This window comes from Orbicella faveolata, unplaced genomic scaffold (assembly GCF_042242905.1).
Source record: "Orbicella faveolata isolate gen_17 unplaced genomic scaffold, um_ofav_v1 contig_15, whole genome shotgun sequence".
NCBI lineage: Eukaryota > Metazoa > Cnidaria > Anthozoa > Scleractinia > Merulinidae > Orbicella > Orbicella faveolata.
In genome coordinates, this window is record NW_028301542.1 from 1,767,053 (window position 1) to 1,778,235 (window position 11,183).

The window sequence follows — 11,183 nt, forward strand, 5'->3', positions numbered from 1 at the left end:
AATCCGTTCCTTTGTTTAACGACTAGATGTTATTTATATTCTTTGCATTTCATCTCATGTAAAGTAAACATTAAGTCTGTTTTGATTTTGCTGCCTAAATGCTATTATTTATTAGAAAAAAACTTTGATTTTGTTGTCAATATTTTTCTTGAAAACCTTGTACAAAGTTTTACAAAAAAAAGGTAAAATATTAAAATGGTTTTGAGAGCAAAACAAATTTAAAAAAAGGCATATAAGAAGCTGACATAACTAAAATTGAAAAAAATTGTTGGTGTAGAAATAAATAAAAATAAGAATATCTAACTAATGGTAAAACAATAAAGAATTTAACTTGGCACTTGTCCAGCAAATATTTGTTTACGTTGCATAAAAAAAAGAAAACAAAGTTTCTTTATATTTACAATTATAGCAAGCATCAACGTTGTGCTATTATTCTAAAAATTGACAAAAATACAGATGTATTATAGCCGCATACGAGATAAAAAGCTTGAATAGAATTTTGTTTTCACCATTTTCGCGTAAAAAGCGAGTCATTGTGAATATTTGGAATTTATCGCCTATTTTGTCCTGAATTTTCTCAGTCGGGCTCGTTTTTTGTTGGAATTGCAGCACCGACAATTGTCTGAGCCAGCCCATTTTCGGATTCTTGACCTCGATCTAAAATTCGGCAATTTTTTCCTGACTGGGTTAACAGAATCGGCAATCTTAGGGTAAAGATTGTCGACTGAAAACGTCACTTGTTCCTCGACTTTCCCTCTTTTATCTTCAAAGTCGCGCGAGTAAGCCCGTTGTGTTCCTCTCGTTTTGTTTTCCCGCCATTTTTAGTGCATGGGCGCTTCAGCGCATCTCTAAGCAGATCCTCCGAACCATCATTAGAAGAAGAATTACGCGGACTTAAACATGTCTGAGAGAAGTCTTTCCATCGGAATGTTATCAAGGGTCCCACGGAAAAACATCTGTTCGATGCATTTCGATGACAGCACACGTAACGAAGGAAGCATGAGCAGTAATCTTCCAAAACGAACTTGTTGCCCGGGGTAACTCTGACGGTCATATTCTCCCAGCATGCTTTGCGCTTGATCCTGAAGTTGTTCCACATGATGAGGTGCGCGAAGTCCTCTCGTGTCTGCAAGTAACATATAACGAAGTTGCAATTAGCAAATTTTCGTACACAAAAAATAGGAAACATGTTTCTATCGAGTTTTAGTATAAATCTTCTAGCGTTCTGTCACGAATGCCATTCTCTGATTGGCGACGCTTCTCACCATCTATTCTGTGATAGATGGTGAGTAGCGTAGCAGTGTGCCCTTGTTTACAAAAAGACGGCCGCTTCTTGGCGTTTTCGAAGTGTCTGTGAAAAGGATTTAGATAAAGTTTTGAACGACTAGTAGATTTATACTAGAACAATTAGATTATTCGCTCTCGATTTCTATGCGTGATAGTTGAGTCGCGCGATAGAAATCTCGAGCTCATAATCTAATTGTTTAATGAAAACACGAGGTTTAATCACTCAGCACGCGTATTATCTAAAGTTTTTGTTTGAAAATCTCATAACATACCTGGCTTAAAGAGGACAATGGCTTTCAAGCATGCGTACTCCGTTTGATCAATATTGGCAGCTCTGAACCTCTCCACAATGTTTTTCAATGCTTTTATATCTCCCATCCCACAGAGATTCTTGTCCGAGGTTTCCCGCTCCGGATGTAGTCCCGCTGCGGCGAGCAAAGTGCTCATCTCCACAGGCAAATTCCACTGCGCGATGCTGAGTATAAACAACTCGCTCCAGCCCTCTTCGAGCAAGATCGCTTGGTCACGGAAAGGAAGGTCAAAGAATGTCGGGATGTTACGAACCCATTTCACTGTCATGAATAGAATGCGCACAGCGGACTCGTGCAACATTTCCGGCGTGCTGAGGTACATGATTGGATAACGGATCTGTTGCCCATGCTGTGGGGTGTGCGGGGGGGTCATTGCAGTTGCTACAGAGACGGGTACCGGAACTTCCTTAGGGCTTTCCGGGTCGCCATATCCCATAAGGAATGCACTTTTGTGTTCCACCGGAAATCTGGGAGAACTATTACCGCAGAAAACAGGCTCCGGTGTTGTGGGCGAATCCAGGAGTTTTTCTTTCTTAGGTGTAACACGGATCTGGCCGGGTGGCAAGTCGAGGTTTTCTGCTTCATAGCTGCTATGTTTTCGCTTCAAAGGCTTGCATCGAACCTCATCGTTTCCAACCTGTTTGAACTGATTGGTGCGTGGGGCTCGTTCATGCTGCACGGCTGAAAAACACAGAATCACAATACATTCAAGCCCCGTCCACACCATTTGAAAACGAAGCTTTATTTCTACGGTTAGGCCTACCGTCCACAATAAATCGTCACGAAAACGGAGCTTTTCGAAAACGCCCTTCGAAACGGAGGAATTTGAAAATGCCGGATTTTTGTTTTCGTGCGCCACAGAAAACATTTTGAAAACGATGACCTTGCGATAATCGTGCGATTTCCCTGCCTGAGTCTTTTTCAAACACGAATCCAAAATGACCGTTGATTGCTGCGTTTTTAAATTCCTCTGGTGTAGTGTGGACAGAAAACATTTGATGCGTTTTTAGAGTGAAACTTCTGTTTTCAAATTCCTCCGGCGTAGTGTGGATATACCAGTTGAAAAATTAAATCGTCAAAAGAGCCGACCGCCTCTTAATTTTAATTTTGACAGTGATTATATAATTCCAAATACAAAGAGAGTCTTTGGCAGCTTAAAGTTTGTATAACACTGTCTTCTTAATACAAGGAGTCAGAGGATAACATAATTCTTTACTAATGACATGAATTGACATTTGAATTTTTTTTAAGCCACGTTTTATTAAAAGTGGTTTTTCAGGCAATTAGAACAGTACTCCCAATGTTTGAAGGATACTATTGTGCTTGGCTGTCTCAATGTAATAACAGTTAGGCATGACATTGATTTTGTTGACTCAACATCGAATAACTAACTTTTCGACGCGGATTACGCCGTAGAAAAATAACTTATTAATGATTAAGCGCGGGTGGCACAAATAAGCCCTAATTGGTCTTAATAGCAGCAACAAGGGGCGACGTCACAATGTAAAACCTGTTTTTGTACAAGGGCCCCAGGGGTTCAGCAATTGTGTATGCCAATAATAATGGGCCTATAGTCATTTCAGCTGCCGTTCGTAGAGATAACAATTTAGCTCAGTTTGATTGGTTGGTTTATTGTGAGGTTGATACCTTGGCTTGAAGACCTTCTATTCGTTAGATACCGAGAGCATTGAAATGTTTTTGTTTTGGTCTAATCCATTTCTAAATTCCACCAGACAGTATTGATCTTAGGAGGGAAAAATAACTTCTCCAAGCTCGTCTTCTTTAATTACTTCATTCAGTAATGAACTGACATCTTGTTCAAGATGATTTGTTTGCTCTATTGTCGCTGATGTCTTCAAGGAACTGGTTCACTTAATTTTACGTGACTTATGTCTGCTTTAATGGGCCATAAGTGGGCAGTAACAAAGAAACGGATGTTTTTACAAGCTGTAGAGAAACAATGCATCACTGCAAAGGAGTTACGCCTTGCATTCCCACGCATGGCCGTGTTTGATTAGCTATTTTGCATCAATTTAACTCCCTTTTAGTCTTTACTTCACGGCTATTTTTCAATGGGTTATTGTTTGCCTTGTCGTTAGAAAGAAACCCTGCCTCACCGTAACGTTTACCTGAGGGCTGGGCTAAAATCCAAATGTATAACGTCCAATGCATGCAGCGAACCAATTCTTTTAGAGACAACACAGTCCACCTTTCCGAGCAGATAAACGTGACGCACAGTTTACAGACGCCGAAGGAAACAAAATCAATAGAGTATTTCATTACGTGTGTCTACAATGCGAAGTGAGGTTTTTCATTGCAAGTAGGGTAGGAACTTTTAGGTGAAACTTTCAGCACAGCCGAAAGTGGTTACTAGATGGAAAACAAAAGAGCGGGTATTCTTTCAGCGTGCACTAAGTAAAACGTCTAATACGCAACTTCTTTATCATTTTGTATAGGATTTGTTTGTGTTCGGTCTTTTAAACACAGGAATGAATTATTAATCCCTGGGGTTCCATACGCGCCTATTTTGCATAAGAGAGCTTCGTGCAGGGCTTTTCAAGAAAACTGGCTGCTTTTCGTTCTAAACCAATTGACCGTATCGATGTTTTTGTCATTAAAACGACCATAGACCGGGGTTGCTGTGAAGAAGGCGACAGCCCTTGTAAAGCTAGCTTCGCTCTTCGGCTTAGGTCCCGAGTAGTACACTTAATAAATAATAAATAACATTATTTCAGCGATGGGCAAATCTTTTTCTGTTGGCTCGGTAATTTGTAAGTCCGAAGAAAATTACGTTGAAAAGAAGGAAGGAGGAGTAGAAAAAAAGACAACATGTAAACAGTAATTAATGGGCCGTCTCTAGAGCTGGGCTAGTAATCGCCGCGAGGTATTTTTTATATTTGGAATATTAGATTGAGACAAGTTGTTAGGTCAGATATTGTTCAAGAAGCTCGACAAAATAAACAAAATTGTGTCTCAACCGCTTTTAAATTACTGTTTGTATCCAAAGCAACCCAGCCTCGCAGAGCGGAAATCGCACAAAGATTATAACTATAAAAATCGTTACAATCATACTGGTCCCCGCTGATCATTCAGAATTCATTAAAACCATTTTGATCTGGCAGTTCCTTACTTCGGAACAAAATTTACATCGGAGATGAAAGCTGAAGATGTAAAGCGCGTAAGAAATTTTCCCTTGTTTGTAGTTTGATGTTAGGACGAGAGGATTTGGCCTTGCAACCGTGAAAAGAACTATTTCCAGTGCAAGTTGGCGGATTTGTATGGGAAGCACATTTTTTTGGGTGAGCCCAAATCTTGTATTTTTGAACAGGTGGTCTCAGCAGGTAGCTGCAATCCTTAAACACAAAACACTGGAAATAAAACGAGCAAAGGCTTTGAAATGTCTGTTGAAACTGTTAAGAATATATAAAAATCATACTGGCTGCAGATCGGAGACAAAGCGCGATTACAGTTTTGCTATGTTGTGTCTCCATTTGAGAAGACAATACGTGGTTAATGGTAATTCTTAAACGCAAATCAATATGTCTGGTTTAAATTTGATATTAAATGAAACATGTTTACTTAAAAAAAGAACGAAACGTAAGAAGAAAATTCTATACAATTATAAGCTTACCGTCTCTGTTCATTCGAACTTCGAAACATTTCTTCAATCGGCAGGCCTGACATTGGTTACGCCTCGCGACGTCAATGGGGCAGGAGTTGCTTTCTTTGCACTGATAAGCCAGGTCTCGTCGAATGCTTCGCTTGAAAAAGCCTCGGCAACCATCACATGTCAGCACGCCGTAATGCTTTCCAGAAGCTCTGTCTCCACAAACTTTGCACAAGACAGTTTGCTTGACTTCTGCAAATGGAAAATTTAAAAGGATTCGTTAATTCTATACTGAGTGAGATGACTTTTCGACTTTAACGATTCCGTAGATTAGCTTTGTTTGCGGCACGCGCGCGCTCGGGCGAGCGAGCTCAATTTAAATGAATCTCCCCTTTTGATCGCATTCGACGTTTATTAGCTTTTCTTGGGGCAATTTGTCCGGGATGTTAAACTCTGTTACATGGAACGTTTTCTTTTCCAATGTAAACAATTTATCGTAATGAAATTTGTTTGATTAAGGCGTAGCCTTACCTGACATTGAAGTCTCAGGTATATTATTACATCCAATAAATTTGAAATTTGTGATTGAGCAACTTAAGTGATTGGGTTACTCAAGCAAAACTCCCAGGGCATTAAATATTTGCTAAGCGTTTAACCGTTCCTGTTTACTTCAGGTCAAAATCCTTGCAGCTTTTTCAGAACCAAGAGCTACATGCATAGAAAGTTACGGGTCATTTTTCCAGTATTTTATCTCACCTGATCGTCCGCGTCTCGCTGCAAGTACGTCTGTATCAGTCATAATTCTGCAGTGTTAAAAGCTCTTCCTTCGGAACTGCGCAGATTCTTAAGGACTGCGGAAAGGATCTCAATGGCTGTGCACCGTTTTATGATCAGGGAGTTTCTGAGCTGACAGGATCTTCTTCGGCAAGTTGGTGGCGAAATATGTACTTGCTGGTCCCGAACAGGTGCATAAAGAAGGCTGGCTCTGATTGGCTAGCGGTCAGGGTGATGGAATCTGATTGGAGCAGAACTGATCTCGGACTCGCATGGCTAACCACCTAATTAAATTACTTTCTTTTAAATGGTTTAAGCGATCCTTTGCCGCTGAAGCGAGCATTCTCTCAGCAACTGATTAATGGGAGGGTCGAGCATGTGTGTGTTTACACGGTGTTTAGACAAGAACAATGACTTTCACGTCGTGTTTCGATCCACCGGAATTAGAACTGTGCTAAAACTAAATACCGCGACTCTTTGAATGAGGAGGGATCTCATTTTAAGCCCCGTTGCTATGGCATTTATCGTGCAATCGCCAAAAATGAATCACGCTTCAACTGCAAAATGGTTATTGAGAGCACGAGAGTCGCGCACTTCCATTCGTCAGTATTTTCATTGTAATACCTATAGATATCTCGCAGATGGATCCTACAGGTCGTCCGGTTAATGACTCTTGCTTCCAAGCACGTGGATCTAGTCATTCTAAATAAGCGCATTTTATGCCTCAGTTCGCCTTTTAGTTATCCTTTGTTCTAGCAATGATCAGATGCAAAGATATTTTTTGTATGCCTTTCTGTGTATGCACTGCCTCGTGCCTGACTAAACCAGTGAAAAGGTTATCTGCTCAAGAGGTCCACCGAAGCTTTTCTAATCTTGTCACACCCAGAGTTAATAACGTGTATGTAACTATCTAAGTCTGAATAAAATCTTAATGTGAGATCATTCAGCGGAAAGCGAAGTTAAAAAAGAAAAAATTGAGAAAGATTTCCATTTTGGCTTTTATATTTTGCACACTTGATTCATTTTGTCATGAATTTGTTTTCGAATGCGACCTTGGACCCATTTAGCTCGACGACCGCCAAATTAACTTGACAAAGTCTCAAGGGAGATATTTAAAATTCACGTTTTTGTGATGGAAATTTGCTAAGTAACTTTGGTTAAAAATCCCTTCTGTCGAGTGGATCCATTGATCTTCCGCTCTTGACAGTATCGGGAAGTTAGAAATTAAAAAAAAAAAAACGTTTTGGGCATCGATAAACATGGAGTTGCCCAGCACAACGTATTGTAACCCGCTGTTAAATTACATTGATTACTGAAGGGAGTAAGTTTACTTAAGATGTCTGTAGACGGTTTCAAAGGAAACAAAACAATGAAATACCTGTGGTAGCGAGGTTTTTACAAGCAAACCGTGAAATAGGCAAGACATCTGTGTTTCTTGGGAACACGTCCACACGAAATAGTTCATAATGTTTAGCTCAAACAATTACGATCTAAAATGGAATCGTTTCCGTGAAAACAATTGCGATTTTAGTCGAACTTAACATTCATCAATTAACGCCCAAAAGGACTCTGATAGGATTCTTTTTTAGAAGTTTGCGGTTTTAACTTATTGCATTTTTACAAGTTTACTCAGGCGATATAGCGATATTAATGCGTGTTTGCTTTACGATATTGTCCTCTCGGACTCAGCATGAGTGATGTCATATCTACACATGACTGATATCCCACTAGGAGGAGATAAAAGCTATGATTACAGCTATTCTGAAGCACGTATTTAACTCCACGGTCTTCAAATCGAAATATCAACTCTCCTTGTTGATCGCTCCAAACCTTAAGGGCATTTCGGAAAATTTGATGGTGCATTGAAGCTGATCACATTCAAAATTTTTTGTCACCTAACGCTGAAACGACAAATGAATTGTTGATCTTTCTTGTGAGGCGGAGGTTTAACCTTAAAAAAATGAAGATCCACCAGCTTCTGGCGTCGCAAGTCTTTTTAACTTGGATTCAATTGCTTCTATGAAATTTTTCAGAATCTTTTATTGGTATTATTGTAGTTTCACTTCATTGCATGCCATAACGTTTATTCAGGCGTTGTCTATCCAGCCATGAGGCGATGTTTTAAAAGTGTCAAAATGTTTGCTTAACAATTGTCTCTTAGGAGGTAATAACGTAGTTAAATTTCGCACCAGCGAAGAAATGATGGTAAAAGTTATTTGACGGAATTTTCTACGCGCTATCAACGTAATTCTGTCGATTCAGATGCTAGTTTCGGGTTGGCTGTCAGAAATTCAGGCCTCCAATCTTTGCCATATTTATTGCGTTAAGTGAATTCTTTAGTCCAACTAAGAAGGTGATAAATTAATTTAAAAACCATCAGCGGCCTAGTAACTATTGTTTGTCAATTCAGTAGTTATTGCGAAGCTGATCTGAGAAATCGCCGCTCTCTGAAAGGAAACTTTAGTTTGGGGAAAAGAGAATTACCGATGTCTTTAATCAGTAATTCATTTTTTCGTAGTTTTATTCTGCTTAGGACCTGTATTCGAGCAAACTCCATAACTTTACCTCATTGTAAAATAAAACATACATGGAATAAATAAATAAAAACCAGGTTGGAATTAAGGGACAATAACCAGGTAGTGTCGCAGCTTTGATTAAGACATCAAATAATTCTTATTAACTAACTTTGAATTACAACAGGGGGGCTTAATAGTTACAGAGGCGCCACTGAGAAACAAACATTGACGAATTCGTCTCTCACTGAACACTGTTTTGTTAGTTTCTATAGAGAGCCCTTCCGTCGCGAAAGCTAGCTCAATTTTGACAGTAATAGGGTGTATGGAGTCAAGTGACTTGGCGTTTCTCAGTTTCTCAAAGTGGAGAAATTAATCAAATGTTTCGTCCCATTTGTCCACGAGGCCAGTGGCACACATTATTGACCGCACGTGTAAGTATTTTCCGTGCGACATGCCTTGCAGGTCACGTTTTGTTATTCAGGAAAATATGAGAGAACCGAACAAACAAGAAGACACAATGGCAATCACGAGGAGATCAAAATTTTTACGTTTGTTACGAAACGTTTGACTGGAAACATAAGTCTCACATTCCCTCAGTGTACGTGCTGTACTATTGTAACTCGCTGGAGTTATTTTCTAACCGATCACTGCTGGATGTCGAAGCTCAGTTCTTGGACAAACAATCGCTTTACCTGCAAACCAGACTGATAAACATGTTATTTTAAAAAGTAAAACTAAGTAAGCAATTCATGATATTCAGATCCCAGAAAAAAAAAAAGGCGGGGGGGGGGGGGGGGGAGGGGGACTCCTATATGAAAAGGTCGGGGATGCTCCTCGTCTCGCTTAGGGGTATAAATCAAGGATTTCGGTCTTACTTAGGATGTTCATGACGAAACGCCACTATTTTTAGCTGGCATAGTATCTTTTATGGTGCACTCGAAGAAATAACAATGTAAAAAACACTCTTATCTCCGTTTTTATGCTCGATTTCCGCCGTCCCGTCTCACAAGCGCGGGCTTCTTTCCTGAACACTGAGCGGCTGGTGATCAAGCCTACTACGTTTTAAGTGGTATCTTTTAGAGATCAAATAAAGTTCGAGACACTCCAAGAATGGTCTCATTTAGGGGTTTAATTCAAATTTATGACGAGCATCCCCGATCTTTTCATATGGGAGTCTTCCCCCCCTCCCCCGGATTCAGATCACACACAAGACAGCCGGGAGGGTCAACAAGCTTGAGTCCACGTGAACACTGGTAAATTATACTGACTGCTTTGAGACTGGTTGTTCAATATCTTGTTGTCTTGCAACTTGAATGATTGAACCACCCAACAAAGTTTCTACAATATTTATTTTGAAACGTTCTTTTTTTAAATATATATCTCCCTCAGCACATCTGTTATTATAAAGTGGTCATTATCGTTTTTTTAAACAACCGCGACCTAATGGGTTTAACCAAGTGAAACAGCCTTCGGCTAAACACGTGTCTCAGTAAGCACAACAGTATTTTTTTTTTTTTCATATTTAGGGAGAGTTCAGTCTTCAAATTAAAGAAATCGAGGTTGAGGGGTTTAACCAAGTTAAACAGCCTTCGGCTAGACACGTGTCTTAGTAAGCACACAAGTGACCCTAAAAATGAGATTATTACGCTATATATAATTAAAACGAGGTTGGTGAAGCAAGATTTTGCGAGTAGGCGAGACCAGCGGTTTTTTTTGTATGTGTGAGCCCGAGACATTTTGACTTCTTCAATTGCGAGACCGAGACTTCAAATTAAGTGTTTTAAATGCGAGCTCAAGACGTTCAGGTTCTAAGTCGTTCAGACGTCATTTAAGCTTATATAAAAAAGGTAAACAAATTGGAACTTCGAGACTTTCTTAGCCCTGCAAAAAATCGAGATTGCAAGACGCACACAACCGCGAAAAAAAACGAGACCACGAGGCGCGTGGAATTCGACGAAACTTTTTGCGAGATCTGTGGTTTCTGGAGGATCATTCGCCAAGGCTAAAACTTTCATGTATTTTACCATAGAGCGGGAGGTATATCTTGAAATAGCCGGATGCAGCAATTGATACTTTGTGTTCTAAATATGGAAAAGGTGTCGAAGGCGTTACACGTGCCAAACGCGACAAAATTCCGGAAAGTACCACCTCCCCCTGAATTTTTTTCAGCAGCCAGTCTGGCGCGAACATACTGAGCACTGGGCAGGAGATTATATTGCCTTGTTACCACAAGTGACGAAAGAACTATTTAATTAACAATTAGATTATAAGCTCGAGATTTTTATGCAAAAATTTCAATTTGAGCAGGTCAGAGGACCCGCCTGATGTGGCCTCCTCTGTAAATATTGTAAATTATTTATGCCACCTCAAAGAAATCAATACCGAATAATATAATTGTTTTGGTAGAATTCTGACATGATGTGTCTCAAAGATCGATTTTCCAATTATTTATCTGTATATTAAGAAGAAGTTAAGTTTGCGCCTAGCAATAAAAAAGCGCGGTTGAATTGTTGGTTGAAACTTGCAGTTGTTAGATGTACTCATCAGTTCATTGAAAAACAAAAAATGAGGTTTTAAAGTTCCATTCGTTTTTAGTGTTCTTTGGAATTGAATTATCCAGTGATATTCCTAAATCTTCCTCCAAATATCGTAGAAACGAGAAAACTTGGCCATTTTATAGGCGACCTC

General features: G+C 39.6%; 1 protein-coding gene across 1 annotated transcript; it reads right to left on the reverse strand.

Moving 5' to 3' along the window:
• Nucleotides 1-79: 79 nt before the first annotated feature.
• Nucleotides 80-6,695, reverse strand: LOC110068977 (photoreceptor-specific nuclear receptor-like). The gene is made up of 4 exons (XM_020776389.2): nucleotides 5,962-6,695; nucleotides 5,230-5,457; nucleotides 1,560-2,279; nucleotides 80-1,126 (listed from the first exon to the last, which is right to left on the reverse strand). The coding sequence occupies exons 1-4, from the start codon at nucleotides 6,002-6,004 to the stop codon at nucleotides 885-887; spliced, it is 1,233 nt and encodes a 410-aa protein (XP_020632048.1). The 5' UTR covers nucleotides 6,005-6,695; the 3' UTR covers nucleotides 80-884.
• Nucleotides 6,696-11,183: the final 4,488 nt, after the last annotated feature.